Here is a 20,195-nt window from a genome sequence, read left to right as displayed (position 1 = left end):
TTCTTTTTTTTTTTTTTTCTGTGTAATAATGACCACAGGTGACATGCACAGTTCATCCCGCCCCTCTCTGTGTTAAGTGGATTCTATGAGTCATTTCCTTGGACCTCCTCTCCAGTTCTACGGTGCCGTAGACACCCAATGATCCCTGACAGGGTTCATCTTCATGCACTTTAGTGCAGACTAAACAGACATGAACGGCTCTGAGAAAAAGCCCCAGGTGGAGAAGGGTTTGACAACAGGCTGGGGATTTGTTTGTTTTTTTAGCTCCATACGCGCTCCCTCCTTTACATGTTAACAGGATAGTTTGGGAACGCTGGGATTGTTAGAGGGGCAGGGAGGGTTAACATTTGAAATCCAGGTTTAAGGCAGAAAAGGAGTTCATTTAGTGGCAGAACTGAACGACTGCTCCTCATTATTACTGATATTCACAATTCCATTTCAGATGCCAATAAACTTGGCTTATAGTGAATCATGGAGACATAAAACATAGCTCTACTCCACTATCCTCACTGTGTCTTGTTAGATGTTGCATCCTGTACTCTGTGCTTCTCAGCAGTCCAATCATATGTAAAGGATTTCATTTGAACCCCTTTGCTAACTAACCTCCACCCTGCTCTCTTTAAAGGCAAAATCACACGAGCTACGGATGCTCCATCGTCCTTTTCACAGTGACTTCACATTTCAGTGTTCACGTAGAGCTCGTCATGCATTCCTTTCTTCTAGTTATTGTTGGTAAAGTTGGCTTCCATCCAACACTAACAATTTGATAGTTCAGCTGAATTTTCTCAAATTCTTAATTTTGCCTCAGAGGGCATTGCAACCAAACTATACAGAATATGAAATGTTTTATTCGTAGACTTGATTATTGTGTGGAAATCTCTCCAAAAATTGAAGCTAAAATGGATGAATTATGAGAAAAATATGAATACTGCTGGCTACTAGTCAGTCCTAACTGCAGGAAAATGGGATTAACCCAAGACACCCATATACTTCCTTACACTACTTGGGACATGATCAAAGCCAGCCTCCAAGGACAGCATGATTGTTCCTCACACACTAGAGGGCAGTATTGTTCCACTGAAAGGAGCCTCAGGAGCTGGCGCAAACCTGCTGCTCATTTCTCCAGAAACTCATCACTAGCAAAGTTTGCGTTGAGTACTTCCAGCTGATGGCACCAAAATCAGAATACAATAGAAAAAAAAAGTTTCTTTTTTTCGTCAGTATTAATAAAACAGCAGGTACTTAAAAAAAAAAAAGATGCAGAGATCTCTTTCAGCTAAGAAAGCCAATTTAACTCCATTGTGTTTAATTTTCTTAAGCAGGAAATTAAATTCTTACACATTAATTAATTAGTTTGTGTTTTACCATATGATTCTACAGCTTGTGTCTGCTCCTACTTGGAGAGCTTAGCAGTTAAAGACATATTTGCTGTATAGGAGCTGTGGAGGCTCCCAAATCTAGGAATACAATTTTTATAGTAGTCTATTGTTCCAAAATACAGAGTACAAAAAAAAAAAAAAAAAAAAAACTGGTGAAGCCACGACTTTAGGTTCCAGCCATACATGCATGAAAGTGCATTCAACATGATTTTCAAACCCTTAAATTAAATCAGTTCTCCAGTCTCATTTGGCCACTTTTTATTATACTGACACACAAAAATATATTCAATTGCACTTCTCGAATTCTTTTATTTCAAAGAATGGCATGTAGATGGGTTTAATAAGAAGGACATCACAGTCAAAACATTCTTTGTTACTTAGAGACACAAAGAGAGGTGCAGCAAGATGACGGAGTCTGTTCTTCTGATGACGTCACAGTTCAAACTGGAGCGAGCTGCAGGGGGGAAAAAAAATGATTGACAGGTTGAGGTAACCAGAGCTGGCGCCACAGAAATACACTACAGTTTGTTTCGCCTCCACACCCGAGTCACGGGGACGGTGTTGAATCTGCCGCTGCGGTTGCTCCTCATGCCCAGGTACTGCCGTAGCAGCTGGTTAACCCGTTTCTGACTGTTCCATTTGCGGGCAGACTTCCGGACACCTATGAACCCACCGTAGCGCTTTTGTAGTGGCCTCATGGATGAGCCAATCAGCTTCCTGTATCCATGGCGCCCCCTCTGAAAGCCGCCAAAGCGTTTAGATAAGGTGATGCCCTCTGAGCTGTCAACCTCATCAGCTTCCAGCTGGCCGTCACTCTCCACATCCCTGTCCTCCCTCAGCTTCTTCTCTTCATCTGTCAGACTGAGATCCAGGCTCTGCAGACCTTCCCCCTCCTCCGAGGAGCCCAGCAGTGATGAGTCATACTGGACACTGCGCTGCTCCAAGGGTGTCTCATCCTGATCCCCCTCCTGGAAACGCTCTGCAGCTGTAGACTGCAGCAGTTCACTGTCAGAGTTCAGGTCAAGAGAGGTCAGCTCCAGCTCCTCTCCTGTTCTCTTGAAGAGGGCACCTCCTTCAGAAAGTGTAGGGTGGAGCGATAGCTTCACAGCACGTTTACACACTTCCCACGTGAGTGATGAGGAGACATGACCCTCGCACTCCAACAAACACACCTGCAGAGGGAAAAGAAATAATAATGTGGTGAAATAATCCAAACCTTTTTTCTTTTTTCTTTTTTTTTTTAGGTTTAATTGATAACAACCATCCAAAAGACTTTGGAGTCCCCTAATTACTTGCAGTGATTCAATTAGTAATCAGGTCTAAGAACAGAGATGTGAGTGAGGACTTTATTCAAAGAGTTACTGCTGAGCCTCATGCCGTTTGATTTGAGAATACTGGATCCAGGATCTCATTAGAGCAACAAAATGAAAGACACTGGCAAATAATTACAGGTGTTTAGACCATATAGAAAAGTAACATGAAGGTCTAATGAAACACATGGAGGTAATGGCACTGACAAGTACTCAGAGCGAGCCCTGAAATACCTCACTTCTCTAGAATGCCATTTTTCTTTCCTTAGAGCATAAATCCCAGTAATTTGAATAATTTTCGGCCCATTTCTAGTCTTCCATTCCTTGCTAAAATTCTCGAACGAATTGTAGCCAACCAGGTTTACAATTACCTCTCTAATAATAATCTTTTCGAGGAATTTCAGTCTGGTTTTCGTCCTCTACACAGCACCGAGTCTGCATTAGTTAAAATCACAAATGACCTTTTAATGGCAGCTGACTCTGGTCTCTTAACTATACTCATTCTTCTCGACCTTAGTGCGGCTTTCGACACCATTTCCCATCCAATCCTCCTTCACAGATTAGCTTCACTAGGTTTTACAGGAATTCCTTTTCTTTGGTTTCAGTCATACCTTTCTGGTCGCACCCAATATGTACAGCTCAAAACTGCCAAGTCATTCATCACCCCAGTCTCCTCCGGTGTTCCTCAGGGCTCTGTCCTTGGTCCTCTTCTCTTTGTTATTTACTTATTACCCTTAGGACATATTTTTAGGAAATACGGCATCCATTTTCATTGTTATGCCGATGACACCCAGCTCTATGTCTCTTCTAAACCAAATGCTCTTCTCCCCCCGCCTTCCCTTTCTGACTGTCTTTCTGAAATAAAATCTTGGTTTTCTGACAATCTTCTCAAATTGAATAATGATAAAACAGAAATCCTGCTGATTGGTGCCAAATCCACCCTTGCAAAATCCAATCACCTCACACTCACCATTGATAATTTCACTGTCCCCATCTCCTCCCAAGTTAAGAGTCTGGGTGTCATCCTCGATAGCACTCTTTCTTTTGAGGCTCATGTCAAAAACCTCACTCGGTCTGCTTATTTTCACTTACGTAACTTTAATCGTCTCCGTCCTTCTCTTACATCTATCAGTACTACAACTCTTGTCCACGCCCTTGTCACTTCTCGATTGGATTACTACAACTCACTTCTTGCTGGTCTACCACTCAAACTTCTCCGTAAACTCCAGATGGTTCAAAACTCTGCTGCACGTATCATTACCCGAACCTCCTCTACTCAACACATCACTCCCATCCTTCAGGACCTACATTGGCTTCCAATAGACTACCGTATCAAATACAAGATTCTTCTTCTCACCTTCAAATCTCTTCATAACCTTGCTCCCCCCTACATTGCTGCTCTAATCCATTACTATACTCCCTCACGCCTACTTCGTTCTTCTTTGTCACTGCTCCTCACTATACCTTCTGTCCGTTTAGCAACTATGGGGTCTAGAGCCTTTTGTCATATTGCACCCCATCTCTGGAATGCTCTACCGCAACCATTAAAGGTCATAAACAGCTTATCTCTTTTTAAAAACCCATCTGTTCAAACAAGCTTTCGGCCTATGACTCGGTGGGTTCTTGGATTTTATCCTGGTCTTAACTATTGTTTTGTTTTTCTTCAATTTTTGTTTATTGTGTAATTGTAATTGTGCTTTCTCTTTTGCTGTTTTCATTTTTTCATTTTGATTGTTTTTTACCTGTAGGCGACCTTGAGTGCCCTGAAAGGCCCCTATAAATAAAATGTATTATTATTATTATTATTGCATATTTTAAGTCTTAAAAAAGTGTCTAGCACACATAAACTAGCTGTCTAACTGAACATGTGCGTGTTGTTTTTGACAGAATATGTAAATATTCCCATTGATATCTTACTGTTTGGTTTGCACATTTTACATTAGAGTGCTGCTTAGCAAACCACAGCAGTGTGATAGTTCTGATTTGCTCTTCAAAGAACAAACACTGCTGTTATAGTTTCTAGCAGCTGGAGTTAGGAGCAGCATCAACCTCACATTATTATATTTATTAACACTGCATGCATGTTTCCAAGGCCAGCTACAAGTCTGGTTCTCACAACAAACTGAATCAAATACCTATATTTGGCATGAACTTATCAAGGTCATATGACTAACATGTTAGCAAAATGTTTGACATTTTTTACACACCCTGCAGTATAACTGGCTTGTTGGGTCAGGAAGGGTTGTAGAGGTGAAAAGAGTGTCAGACGGGGGGGTTGGTGACTGGAGTGGACTTGAATGGACGTGTAGGTGAAGGGAACAGAGGTAATGAGGAGGTGATGAGGAGGTATGGTGTTAAGGAGAGATGTGGAAGGACAGATGGTGGTGGACTTTGGTGGTGGTGAACATGTATTTCAAGAAGAGAGAGCAACATTGGCTGATGTATAAGAGAGGAGGAAGATGCACACAGGTAGACTACATCCTATGCAGAAGGTGTAATCTGAAATAGCTAGGAGACTGCAAGGTGGTGTCAGGGGAGAATGTAGCTAGGTAGCATTGGATGGCAGCCTGTAGGAAGACTTTATACATCAAGAAGTGGAAGTAAAGAACGGCAGAGGCAAGGATTGAATGGTGGAAGTTGAAGAAGGAAGAATGTTGCACAGAGTTCAGGGAGGAGCTGAGAAAGGCTCTGGGTGGTATGGAAGAGCTACCACATGACTGGCAAAGTACAGTGTAGTGCTGAGGGGAAACTGCCAAGAAGGTATTTGGTGTATCTTCTGGTAAGAGAGAGACTTGGTGGTGGAATGAGGAAGTGCAGGAAATTATTCAAAGGAAGGTACACAGGAAAAGTGGGATAGTCAGGGAGATGAAAAAAGTGGACAGGACTACTGGGAGGCCCGGGAAAAAAAGAAAGAGGTGGGAAAGGAAAAGGCTTATAGTGAGGTTGGACACTAAGGAAGGAGAAAGGGATTTGTATCGATTGGTTTGGCAGAGGGATCAAACTGGAAAGGATGTGCAGCAGGTTAGTGTCATAAAACGGGTGGTGTGGCAGGCAGAGTGTGTGGGGAGAATAAGTATTTGATACACTGCCGATTTTGCGAGTTTTCCAACCTACAAAGAATTGAGAGGTCTGTAATTTTTATAGCAGGTACATTCCAACTGTGACAGACAGAATCTAAAAAAAAATATAGAAAATCACATTGTATGATTTTGAAATAATTAATTTGCATTAATTATAGGACAATAGGCAAGCAGCTTAGTGAGAAGGCAATAACTGTTGGCACAATTATTAGAAAATGGAAGAAACACAAGATGACTGCCAAATTTCCTTGGTCTGGGGCTCCATGCAAGATCTCACTTCAGTCTCAAAGATGAGTGTTAGTAACACACTGTAATGTCATGGATTAAAATCCTGCAAGGCACACAAGGTCCCCTTGCTTACACCAACAAATGTCCAGGCCCGTTTGAAGTTCACCAATGACCATCTGGATGATCCAGAGGAGGTATGGGAGAAGGTCATGTGGCCAGATGAGACCAAAATAGAGCTTTTTTGGTATCAACTTCACTCGCTGTGTTTGGTGGACAAAGAAGCATGAGTACAACCCCAAGAACACCATCCCAACTGTGAAGCATGGGGGTGGAAACATCATACTTTGGGGGTGCTTTTCTGCAAAGAGGATAGGATGACTGCACCATATTGAAGGGAGGATGGATTGGGTCATGTATCGTGAGATTTTGGCCAACAACCTTCTTCCCTCAGTAAGGGCATTGAAGATGGGTCATGGCTGAGTCTTCGAGTTTGACAATGACCCGAAATACACAGCCAGGGCAACTAAGGAGTGGCTCCGTGAGAAGCATTTCAAGGTCCTGGAGTGGCCTAGCCAGTGTCTAGATCTGAACCCTTTAGAAAATCTTTGGAGGGAGCTGAAACTCAATGTTGCCCAGCAACAGCCCCGAAACCTGGAGATCTGGAGAAGATGTGTATGGAGGAGTGGACCAAAATCCCTGCTGCAGTGTGTGCAAATTTGGTCAAGAATTACAGGAAATGTCTGGCCTCTGTAATTGCAATTTTGGCCCATCCTGTGATTGCATTTGACATCCCTGATATAAGGTAACCTCTGGCTCCAAAAAGATCAACACGATAGTGGCCAAAACGCTAATGTTGAAGCGTGAAAAGGAGGAGTCCAAATCCCGAGGGAGAAGCCACAGTGGCTGCATCCATCTTTTATACTACCTATGAATATAACACTCACTGAATGTTTTTACTGAAAAAAAAAAAGAAACTGAAGTTAAATTTATGAGACAGAACATTATGTGGCCCACACACAGGGATAAAAATACTAAGAAGTTCCATATAACTGGGAGTCACGTGCTAATTATCTGTGGGTTTTGAATACAAGGGAAACGGTTCATATTACATCTAGTGAATTCAAGTATTTCTCATATGAAAAAATTGTCTAGTGCAGCCTTAATGATACTAATTACCTTTTCTTTGCTCAATAGTCAATTGTAAAAATATGGCATGAGCTTATAGCCAATTAGGAAGCAAAATATAAAGGCTGGCCAATTGTTTTAATAAAATATCTTTTCTTCTAGTCAAATATCCACACATTTTTCAAAAAATGTAATTTTATGGCATGCAATTACACCACACTTTAATACATTTGTACAGTACTTGACCCCAGCTGAAAAAGACGTCTTTTAACCTTGATGACTTGGGTGTCACAAAAGTTAATGAGCCTTGTTCCTGCTGTGTTCAGCATATACGGAAAGTTATGTGCCAGTGTGACACATCCATAATTTGACAAATGTGACATCTACTATTGCAAAATGATTGACAGCACAAAATTGAAGAAAACTGCGAAGCAGTCTGAAGGGCAGCGGGTAAATTATGTCCTTTGCTGACAACTATTTATTTCTGAATGACTCTTCAACTTCAAGAAATTATGTTTCTGCTCTTAAAAATGACACCTATGATGTTTTGGAATTGAACCTTTCTATATAGAATGAATTTTGTCAGTGCTGAATCACGGCCTCATTGCAAAGTCTTAATGACTTTCCTGTCCTCACCGTGACACTTGATAGTCTGACTTCAAGGACATATAAAGAACACTCGAAGTGCATTTAAGACTTTTTTAGAAGGATTTTTTAATTTTCTTTTGGAATGCATCGATACCTTTTATTCTTTAATAAACCATACATAAATGTATCATCCAGTTCATTATTCATTATTTATATTTGTTCGTTATATATTGTTCATTATTTATATTTGCATCCATATATAACTGAAAATAGGCTACAGCTGCTACACCACATAGATTTATGTATTCACAGCTCTCCTTTCTCTCCTTTCCTAAACTCCCGAGCCCACTGATTTGAGTTTGAGGTAAGAAGCAAATCCCATTTACTCGTCAAATCTCGCTCAAACGAGATAAACTGCATTGTTATCAGAAACCTGCTCACATCAAAGGAAGGAGAGAAGAGGGAGTTCCGCTGTGAATCTATCAACGGAAATTAATTATCCATCGTAAATGAAATGAGCACACCAGGGGATTCTCCTCAGCGGATCAATGGAGCAATCTAAAGGAGTTTATGAGTGAGAGGAGATGTGTGCATGCACACAGTCCAGCATTTATATACTTGTGAGGACAAGAAGATAAAATGGTTGAGAAAATTCTCTAAGAGGAGCTTGCTTCAAAGGCTTAATTTTCACAGAGGAGGTAGGTCAGGGTTGGCTCTTAAATGCAGTGTTGAGATTTTGATGTACTAACTTGTTTGAACTGTTAAATCAGAGTGCACAAAAGCCTCTATTTATCTACTGATATCTTGGAGTGGACAGATCAGAGGTTCAGGCCCAACTTTATGCCTTCCATTAGACCAAAGGCCATGTTATGAATCAGGTTATGTTCACAAACTATCTTTGAAAACATCCAAAATGTTATTCATGTGAAAAGTGACTGAAAAGAGTGTACATGGCAGAGAGCTAAAGAGACCAATTCAATGTTGCAAGAAAGAAGCCTGCACCTCTAAGGCAAGAAAGCAGGAGAAAGTCAGAAACGGGAGAAACTGAAACAATTGTTTCCAAAGAGGAAGCCAGAAATGGTACAGCTTTCCAAACTGTTTCCACCAGAGTGACAATGTTTTAAAAAGAGAAAAGAAAAGAAAACGAGGTTGAAATGGCCGAAGTTCTGAATATCATTTCCTCTGAGATGCTACTATGGCTCAAGAAAGAAAAGTTTGGACATCAAAGTTTATGTGAAAAAGATTTACAGAGTACAAGAAAAAGAAGAAAACAGGTAGTAGTTAAGGAGCATGTGATCTGTCAGCCCCAGATGAGAAACCCACTGCAATAAAAAAAAATTCAGATTCTCCGGCAAGATAAGATTAAACCTTGACCTTTCTATTAGTATTTGTTTTATTTACATATAATTAAATTTAAAATTTAAAAAATTAAATTTAAATTCAATTTAATTTTGAACATTTTGTGTTTTACAGTATTTTTAAAACTGTGAAGAATGAACAAATGGCAATAATAATGATTATAATTATTAAATTCCGGTATAAAAATATTGATAAATCACTCATTTGTGCGTGAAAATAATGTATGCACAGTTTTCACACTGATTTGTGCGTAGGCACTGTTAATAAATGAGGCCCACTGCCCCGCTTTATTTTCTTGGTTAAGATATTCACAATTTACAAACTATAAAGAGATGCAAAAAGATGAGACGATGACACAAATGGCCGCAAAGGGGTACCAATGGACCAGTGAGATAAAAATAGATTCACATCATATCTAGAGAGTAAAATTATCACAGAAAATGTAAAATATTTTCATATAATTTCATTTTTTTAAGTAAAAATGTATTTTCCATTATGAAAAAGCAGCACTATTGATGGCTATTTGTTTCTTAACCAACCTGGGACACCACATGCTGTGTGTCAAAGTCAGAACAGCTGTGCTGTGAAGGCACAGCTCTCACTACATCAGACTTCATATAAACCACTGCTAGTGCAAGGCCAGAGGAGACCTATCAGCTGACCAACTGAAGGTAAACTGTTAAATCATTATATGCCTGGTTCTTTTTACTTTCGTAACCTTCTTTACTTATACCAACCCGTGCTGGCTGATTTTTAAAAGTGCAAAAACCAGTGAAAGGTTTTCGAGGCTAATTTAGCTAATGGTCCAGTTTAAACTGTTGGGGAGTGTGGGACCTTTAGCAGTTTTCACCATGGGGCCCAAAGTCTCATAACACATCTGTGCTGGTAGCTTAAAAGTGCAATAATCAATCCAGCATGTATCAGGATCCAGCTGAGCTGTGATTGTTTGCCAGCCCATAATCATAAGGGAAGCATTTATATTTATACCTAATGTCCACACATGTAGGGAGCAGTGAGTCAGGGTAATGGTTTTAATTGGGCATAAGTCTCTTCTGGCAGCTAATGTCAAGCACAGAAAAACCAACACTGGTTACACTCTCACCTTTATAAACTGATAAAGAATCACAGAACAACAAATGAAAGCAGGCAAGAAACTGTGTGACTAAGAGCCACATCATAGATAATTAGCACATATGTAAACAAAAGCTGGCATTTATAAAAATAACAGTAAGTAATGAATGCAGTCAGAGAATGGTAGAACGTGTGTGTGTGTGTGTGTGTGTGTGTGTGTGTGTGTGTGTGTGTGTGTGTGTGTAGGTGTGCACACAAATAAATCAATGGGTCCTGACATTATAACAAACAGCAGCCTCACACACTCTCTGTCTGGAGTGGGAGACAATGGAATTGCTCAGTGGATTCCATCTGTGGCTCAATGGGATGGCGGCAAACACAATGAGGTACTGATAAAATGTGTCAGTCACTGATGTAAGTCCAGGCTGATGATACCGAGAGGCAGTCAATTACATAGTTCTATTACAACTCCCCAAAAGGTCCCAGCTGTCTTTCTCTGCATCATTATCAGCTAAATTAGCCGTCCTATGGCTATTCATGGACACCCACGGACTATTTTTACCAACTGATGTTTCTCGAACGGTTTGAAAATGAGATTCTGTGCCATGTGGAAGTTTTTGGGTTCCTTTTGGAGCGCAATCACAGCCTCTCAGAGCAGAGGCTGGCATTTCACGTTGGCCACCAAGAATTGCACAAGTGCTGTAGATACTCATAGGCTCAAATAAAATCACAAAGAAACAACACCAATTCCTTCTGTATGAAAGTATGTATCTCCAGCATGCCATCATATCGCCCCTACCGCAGGATATACTGTTGGATTAGAAATCATCTGTAAAGTTTTATGCTTATAGCTTTGCAGGCTGGATGACTGATTTTTTTGACCACTGGGTCAGGTCAGCATGCTGGTTCTGTGTTTGAAACTACCAGGAAGTTGGGACCTTTCTTTGTGGAATTTGCATGTTCTTTCTGTGTCTGCGTGGGTTCTCTCTGCATACTCCATTCTAAAGCATTCGTGTTAACCAGTGATAAATTGGCCATAAATGTGAATGTGAGTTGTCTGTCTCTATGTCTTGGCCCTGTGATAGACTGGCAACTTGTCCAGAGTGTACCTGAACTGGATAATTGAAAGGAAAGGGATGGATTGATGGATGTCTTGAAATCTCCTGGGGTTTTTTTGTTTGTTTGTTTTTACAGACTTTCCATCCCCACATCATGATTTGCAAGAACTTTGGTGATCTCCTGATGTTCATCTGTCCATTTTCCTAACCACCTATCAAATGACACATACAGTGAATCAAACTGTGAACACACAAGATGGCGGCGCGCATAGTCGCAGCGGCTCAGTGCTCTCCTTTTCGGTGCTCTGTGAAATTGTGTATGTTGTTATGTGTGCTTCAACTGTGGCTCAACACATCACCATTATGTCGGGCGGACATTATAACATACAGACGGCACGAACTCCTACATATAGGAGCACAAAGTGAGCAGGCGGTTACGGCTGACTTCCTCCACTCTCACAACATCCCGGTGGACATCGCCAGACCACCTGGCTCTTTGTGGTTCATCATCCCTGTGAGGGGGGGGTCGCAGACGGAGACGGCGCAGAGAAAGGAGGCAGAAAAGAGGCGGCAGAGCTGGCGTTTTGGAGAGGCTACGTAAACGGCCTCATAGACCTCCGTTACCCAGTGTTTTCCTCGCCAATGTAAGATCACTCCCGAATAAAATGGATGAGTTGAGACTGCTGGTGGCTACAAACAGGACCGTGAAGGACTGCTGCGTTTTGCTCTTCACTGAGACCTGGCTTCATTCATCCATTCCTGATGCAGCCATCGAGCTAGCCGGCAGGACAACGCACCGGCATGACAGAATGCGGACCTCCGGTAAGAGCAGAGGAGGGGGTGTGTGCTTGTATGTAAACAACAGCTGGTGTACAGACAGTATGACTGTGAACAGCCACTGCTCTCCGGACCTGGAGTACATGACTGTTAAATGCAGGCCCATCTATCTGCCCCGTGAGTTTACAGCTGTTTTGATCACTGTTGTTTATCTTCCCCCTGATGCTAATGCTAACTCGGCTGTTAGTCTCTTACATGACACGGTTTGCAGTCAACAGAGCAGATATCCTGAGGCTGTACACATCATTGCAGGAGACTTTAACCATGTCGATTTAAAGACTGTTCTACCCAAGTTCCATCAGCATGTTAAATGCCCTACAAGAGGGAACAGCACACTGGATAAAGTCTACTCTAACATCAAGCTGGGTTTCAGGGCTGTGCCACTGCCACATCTGGGCCAGTCAGACCATCTGTCCCTGCTTATGATTCCAGCATACACCCCCCTCAGCAAAACTGCTCTTTCTACATCTAAGACTGTTCAGACCTGGCCTGAAGGTGCCTCTCAACAGCTGCAGGACTGCTTTGAAACAACTGACTGGGACGTATTCAAGCACCAGGACCTGGAGCAGTACACCTCGGCTGTTCTGGACTACATCAAGTTCTGCACCGACACTGTAACTGTGGACAAGAATATCCGGGTTTTTCCAAATAGAAAGCCATGGATGAATGGAAAGGTGCAGAGCTTACTCAGAGAGAGGAACATCGCCTTCAGAGCTGGTGATGGGGCGCTTTACAGCGCTGCCAGAGCCAACCTGAAGAGGGGCATCAGGGAGGCCAAGGCTGTGTATAAGAGGAGGATTGAGGACTGTTTCCAGAGCCACGACTTCAGGCAGGTGTGGCAAGGGGTTCGGCATATTTTGAACTACAAACCCAGCCTGTTAGTTGATCAGCGTAACATCAATCTGGCAGAGGAGCCAGCTTCTTTGCACGCTTTGAGGTACAGCAACCAGAGACAGCCATCCAACATCCCTCAGCAGGCAGCAGCAGCATCCTCAGGCTGCAAGAGCAAGAGGTGAGGCGTATGCTGGAAACTGTGAACCCCAGGAAAGCTGTGGGGCCCGATGGTGTCTCTGGACGGATACTGAAGGTCTGTGCGGCTCAGCTGGCTGGTATTTTTACCAGCATTTTTAACCAGTCCCTGAGCCAGGCTGCTGTCCCTTCCTGCCTGAAGTCCTCCATTATCGTCCCCATCCCCAAGAAGAACACTATCAGAGGTTTGAATGACTACAGGCCAGTAGCACTCACACCAATTGTTATGAAGTGCTTTGAAAAGCTTGTCCGGGCTCACGTCATCTCCAGTCTCTCCCCCAGACTAGACCCCCACCAGTTTGCCTACAGAGCCAACCGGTCCACAGAGGACGCCATTGCCACGGCCCTCCACTCTGCCTTCTCTCACCTGGAGCAGGGGGGGAACTACGCTCGGCTGCTCTTTGTGGACTTCAGCTCGGCGTTTAACACCATCCTTCCTGGCAGACTGGTGACTAAACTGTCAGATCTGGGGATACCACGCTCCACCTGTCTTTGGATCAAGGACTTCCTGACAGACCGTTCCCAGAGGGTAAGAGTAGGTCCCCACCTCTCTTCAGCCATCAGCCTCAGCACCGGCTCTCCACAGGGCTGTGTGCTGAGTCCCCTACTCTTCACCCTCTACACACATGACTGCACCTCCATACATGCCAGTAACTGCATCATTAAGTTTGCGGATGACACCACTGTGGTGGGGCTCATATCAGGCGGGGATGAGTCAGCATACCGGGACGAGGTGCAGCGGCTGTCAAGGTGGTGCAGTGAGAATAACTTGATCCTGAACACCACTAAGACAAAGGAGATGGTAGTAGACTTTAGGAGGACAACACATGTCATTCAACCTCTGTTCATCGAGGGGGATGAAGTGGAGCTGGTTTCAGATTTTAGGTTCCTGGGAGTACATCTGCAGGATGATTTGACCTGGAGTATCAATACAACCAGCATTGTCAGGAAGGCCCAACAGAGACTGCATTTCCTGAGGGTTCTTAGGAGCAACCATCTGACCCAGAATCTGCTGGTGTCCTTCTACCGTTGCTCTGTAGAGAGCATCCTGACGTACTGTCTGTGCGTGTGGTTCAACAGCTGCACAGCAGCAGACAGGAAAACACTCCAGCGAATCATCAACACGGCTCAAAAGATCATAGGCTGTCCCCTGCCCTCCCTCCAGGAACTGTTCAATGCCCGCTGCCAGAGGAGGGCACAGAACATCCTCCAGGACCCCTCACACCCTGGACACTCCTTGTTTCAGCTACTGCCATCAGGCAGACGTTTCAGGACAATGAAGGCCAGAACAAACAGACTGAGGAACAGCTTTTATGCCAGGGCTATCATTGAACTGAACTCTGTGTGGTTTGGACAGTGATGTGGGGTGGTAGTGCTGACTGTGTGCGTGCGTTGGTGTGTGTATTGGGGCTAGATTCGTCTTAATTTACTATTGTGCACTGTATTTTAGTAATCATTTTTATCACTCATATTTTTATTATTTTATTATTTATTGTCTGAGGCACCTAAAAGGAATGCATTTTAAATTTCGTTGTGCAACTTCTGTGTACAATGACAATAAAGATTCTGATTCTGATTCTGATTCAGTTACACTTGGGACATGCCACCAGTCCATAAAGAGGCTACCACTGAGAGACAGGAAACCACTGAGTCACACAACCACATCGCAAGTTAATCTAGCAGGAGAACACAAAAAGGACCCAGCAAACGCAAGGTCCCAACCAAGGATCCTCTGACAGTGATAACCACTGCAAAACCGTCTTGCTCCCTGTGCCTCCCTTCCCTCACTTTTGATATGTCTACTTTTTATCCTCTCATCTATCCAGGTAGTAAAGTAGTCACCAAGAACATCTCTAATGACTGCATTATAAAAAGCTGAACACAAATCAGGTTTTGCTGCAGTACAACATGGTGTCCTTCATCAAGACTCTGCATCAGCCAGTCAAAATCATGCAAATGCACATTCCTAGTAGATCCCTTTGGGACATGAAATCTGTATTTCTACTACTCTCAATTATTGTGTCAAAAAGTTGACGCCACTATCCTGTCCTACATTAGTAACTATATAATCTTTTAGTGACTTATTAGAAAATCATTTATACTTGAATTCTTGTAAAAAGAGACATATTTTCTATCCTCCTTCCAATGTTTGAAGTTTATCGTGTGAATGGTTGATGGCACACAGAGGTTTATTGGTATGCACACTGACAGCCCCTGGACCAGCAGACAAAATGAAAATGTAACTAATTACACACTAGCAAAGAAAATACACAGGGGACTATCAGACTGCACACAATGCATTACACAGACACCCTTATCAATAACTCGCTCGGGCGATCGCAATCATGGCCCCATCAGGGTGCTGACAGCTCGTTGCAGCTGCACCCAGCCAGATACGCACACTGCAGTGTTAGCACGGCATTCAGTGGGTGTTTTTATCCACAGTGACTCACGTAGACTAACAATGATCCGCACACGTACTCACCATGGTGTTGAAGGTTTGTTCCAGCTGCTGTTGCTGCAGGAGCAGTCCACAGGCCATACATTGCCCCTGACAGTCACTGCGTCCAGGGGTGAAGAGACATGCCAGCAGCACCACCAGGCACCACAGAGGGATCTTCATCGCTCAGCACACCCAGACAGGCAGGGACAAAGAGGAGCCCAGCAAGTAGAAGAGATTAAAATAAGGAGTCAACAGCTGGAGGATCTGGGAGGTAAAACTTATGGGATCTGGGTCCAGCCTACAGGGAGAGAGCAGATAGATTGACAGGAATATTGCATCAATTCCAATTCATAGGGATAGTCGGGCGGATTTGGGCGGACAGTCGAAGCGTTGGTGGTGGGAGAGTGTTCATCAAATAACAGGAAATGGACAGTGTAGGTGGGACAGAGAGAGAGAGCACAACCTGAGGCAATAAATGATAAAATGGGTAATTTCTAGTGGCCAGGAATCATCCTGTGCAGGCTGGAGGATTGGATGGCAGATTCAAATCATACACCAGAGGCTGGAGATTAGTAAGAGCTGATATGTGCTTCAACAGATTAGCTTGAAACTACAACATGGGTCATATCCTGTGGCAGCAACAAATCCACACACAACAGTCTGATCGGAGAATGATAACCGAGGTCAATGTTGAAGTAAAAAAAAAAAATTCCAGTTGTAACAATAATATACCAGTGGTGTAGAAATGTGTCAAAAGATGTGTGCATGAGCTGGGGAAGAATTACTGGTGGGATAAACAAACTCTAGAGGACCCTGGTGTCTGGGGCTCTAACCACAAATTTGTGAGCCAGGTGCACAGTGTGTGTTATTTGACCTGCACTCCCTGACCCCCATTTATCCTGTCACTCACCACTGTATCACCCAATAACAGAGATAACAAAGAAAAAATGGTCTCGCAGAACACCATAGATTGCTTCTGCTCAGCGACTGCTGCCTCACTAGAAATATGTCACGTTGTATCTGCAGACATAAAGCAATATACCTAAGGAACTTATGGTCCTGTTAGCTAAGGAATAGTTAGGAAACAGTTTTTCCTTTTTTGGGGAGTAGTTAAAAAAAAAATCAATATAACACCAAAATGCTTGAGATTGTTGATTATTGCATCCATCTCATAAAAAACATGTTCCATTGATTCCTCAAATTTCTTTCCATCTGAGCGATAGGCAAGCTAGTTTCAGCTGCTCCCTTATCACAACGGGTCGCCACAGCATGTTTGATTTGGCAGTTTTACACCAGATACCCTTCCTAGTGCAGCCCCAAGGGGAATATGTTTCTCCAGCTGGAATCAAACCAGCAACGTTTTGTATGCAAGGCAATACTGTTATTCACAACTTTATGGAGGCACTCTCCATCTGGCCAATGTAAAGTCCAATATTCAGTCTCCTTTCAATTTTAGGTATTAGTAACTCCAGTTAGTAGCTAAAATACTTACAGTAACTCTATCTAGCTATTTGCAGTGCTGTTAGGGTTTGAATAATCAGACCCCATCTTATCTCAAAGACCTCATAGTCCCATATCACCCCAATAGAGCACTTTGCTCTCAGACTGCTGGCTTACTTGTGGTTCCTAGGATACTTAAGAGTAGAATGGGAGGCAGAGCCTTCAGCTTTCAGGCCCCTCTTCAGTGGAACCAGCTCCCAGCTTGGATTCGGGAGACAGACACCCTCTCTATTTTTAAGATTAGGCTTAAAACTTTCCTTTATGATAAAGCTTATAGTTAGGGCTGGATCAGGTGATCTTGAACCAGCCCTTAGTTATGCTGCTATAGGCCTGGGCTGCCGGGGGGTTCCCATAATTCACTGTTTCTTTTCATTCACCTTATTTACTTTGTTTATACTTCGCTCTGTATTTAATCATTAATTATTATTAATCTCTGGCTCTCTTTGACAGCATGTCTTTTGTTCTGTCTCCCTCCCCTCAGCCCCAGCCAGTCGTGACAGATGACTGTCCCTCCCTGAGCCTGGTTCTGCTGGAGGTTTCTTCCTGTTAAAAGGGAGTTTTTCCTTCCCACTGTCGCCAAGTGGTTGCTCATAGGGGGTCGTTTGACTGTTGGGTTTTTCTCTGTATTATTGTAGGGTCTTTACCTACAATACAAAGTGCCTTGAGGCAACTGTTTGTTGTGATTTTGTGCTATATAGATAAAATTGAATTGAATTGAATTAAAAATTTAAAAATCCTAATGGAAGTGAGAAAAAATGTAAGATAAAGGCCACAAACCAATGTAATAAAAATCTTCAAAATTTGAATAAAACTAGAGATTTGTTGAGCAACAGTCACTATAAACTACACATTGCACAGTCATTTCACCTGAGGATTGTGTAAAAATAGGGATTTCTGCACAGTGATAGCTACACTTCATAATGCAACAATGCTTCCAAGATCCAGAATGAGAACATGTCCACAGGTTACGCAGCAGGCAGCACCACCAAGTCTGAGGCTGTGGTTCTGTCAGAAAATGCCAGATTTCTTCCTCTGAGTTGAGTGAGAGTTGCTGCCCCATGCAACAAACTAAGGAATGAAACAAAGGAAGGCTTCCACCTTGGTGGCCTCAGAATCTCATCTCTGCTCTTTGCGGATGATGCGGTCCTGTTGACTTCATCAGCTGATGGCCTCCAGCTCACAGTGGAACGGTTCACAGCTGAGTGTGAAACGGCTAGCATGAGAATTACCACCTCTAAGGCTGAGGGCATGGTCGTCAGCCAGAAAAGGATGGAGTGCCCACTCAGGCTCAGGGACGAGTTGCTGCCCCAAGTGGGGGAGTTCAAATATCTCAGGGTCTTGTTCAGGAGTGACAGGAAAAGGGAACGGGAGATTGAGAGATGGATTGGGGCTGCGTCTGTAGTGATGTGGACACTACATCAGTCTGTCGTGGTGAAGAGGGAGCTGAGCGTGATTTACAGGTCAATCTACATCCCTACCCTCACCTATGGTCATGACCTTTGGGTAGTGACAGAAAGAATGAGATTGTGAATACAAGCAACAGAAATGAGTTTCCTCCAAAGGGTGGCTGGCCTCTCCCTTAGAGATAGGGTGAGGAGTGCATTCGGGAGGGGCTCAAAGTAGAGCCTCCACATCGAAAGGAGCCAGTTGAGGTGGTTCAGGCATCTGATTACGATGCTTCCTGGGTGAGGTGTTCTGGGCATGTCCTACCGAGAGGAGGCCCTGGGGCAGACCCAGGACACACTGGAGAGATTATATCTCTCGGCTGCCCTGGGAACACCTTGGGTTCCCCCCCGGATGAGCTGGAGGAGGTGGCTGGGCTTCTCTACTTAGGCTGCTGCTCCCGCAACCCCGTGGAAGAAAATGGATGGATGGATGGATGGATGGATGGATGGATGGATGGATGGATGGATGGATGGATGGATGGATGGATGGATGGATGGATGGATGGATGGATGGATGAAAAAACACAACCCAGAAGATCTAGGACTGTTGAGCAGCTAGACTACTCTATCAGACACAAATGGGACAATATTGTTCTCCCAAAAGTCCAGCAGCTGCTTTCCAGTTCTCTACAGAAGAGGATTAGGACCATTGGGGAAAAAAAGGGGGGCGAGAATTCTGACTTTAATGTCAGAATTCAAAATGGCCTAATATTTTTTCTTAAAATGGTACAATTTCTTCATTACAACATTTGATATGATTCTATTTTCTATTGTTAATAAAATATGGCTTTATGAAATTTTCAAAACATTGCATTCTGTTTTTACTTACATTTTATACAGCGTCCCAGCTTTTTTGGGGAGGAATTGGGTTTTAAATAGGCCAAAACTAGCATAACATGATCATTTCCATTTTGTTACATTACCACTCATAGCCAATAGCATATGAAACATGTCAGGTGTGACTCCAACCCATTTACAGAAGTATAAATGGTTTCATGGGAAATCATTAGGGGACCTGTTTGTTTGCTTTGCAATGATCATTTGGTAACCTGCTGACTAAGTCCATTTCAGATAGTTAGAGTCTCCTGTAAGTGGCTTTTGCTAAGTAAGTTGAACAAATGAGTAAACAAGCAAAATGTAAGTGATGGTGTAGCCCCTGGATAGGCTCCAGAATCACAAAGGTCCACCTTTCACACATTAATGGTATTCTACCAGTGTGTTAATATGAGCATACTATTAAGGCCATTTTTATCAACATCATTAATAATAAAATTATTAAAATGTTTTAGTAACTAGACAATGGACCTCCATTTGTTGGCCTCCACACATTCAAAGGCTCATATTGTGATTTAGGCTTTTAGCTGAACAATATGGGACTGATCCATGAATATCTCTGAGCCAGAGAGGTGCAGCATTAGTGTCATGCAGATATCCAATATACCCCCATAAAGCTTTAGAACTTCCATTTCACCAAACAGTTTTCCGTGTTTTCATCATGTTGTTAGGACATTGTTGGATAAGGTAAACTTCTCTAATGAGTTTCATTTGAGCGCCAGTCATCCTTTCATGAAGCTGTGGGGGTGGGGGGGTGGGGGGGGGGCGTCACTCATTTAAGTCAAGACATTTCAAACTGATTTAAAAAGCCTTGAAAATGCATTTTGTGAAGCAGCCGTTTACAGTCAGAGACAAGCTGCTACTCTGACAAAGACATTTACAGCCTAAGAGAAGCTATTTCAGCTTATT

General features: G+C 43.0%; 1 protein-coding gene across 1 annotated transcript in view; it reads right to left on the bottom strand.

The window, feature by feature from the left end:
* Window positions 1-1,729: 1,729 nt before the first annotated feature.
* pnocb (prepronociceptin b) overlaps window positions 1,730-20,195 on the bottom strand; it is a 29,370-nt gene continuing 10,904 nt past the window's right edge. The window contains exons 2-3 of the mRNA XM_030721499.1: window positions 15,550-15,805; window positions 1,730-2,551 (exon numbers count right to left, since the gene is read on the bottom strand). Of these exons, the coding sequence (XP_030577359.1) occupies window positions 1,898-2,551; window positions 15,550-15,687 (792 nt within the window). The 5' untranslated portion in view covers window positions 15,688-15,805 and the 3' untranslated portion in view covers window positions 1,730-1,897. The remainder of the gene's footprint in view (window positions 2,552-15,549; window positions 15,806-20,195) is intronic.

This window comes from Archocentrus centrarchus, chromosome 24 (genome assembly GCF_007364275.1).
Source record: "Archocentrus centrarchus isolate MPI-CPG fArcCen1 chromosome 24, fArcCen1, whole genome shotgun sequence".
NCBI classification, from domain to species: domain Eukaryota; kingdom Metazoa; phylum Chordata; class Actinopteri; order Cichliformes; family Cichlidae; genus Archocentrus; species Archocentrus centrarchus.
This window is presented reverse-complemented; position numbering and strand designations above follow the sequence as displayed.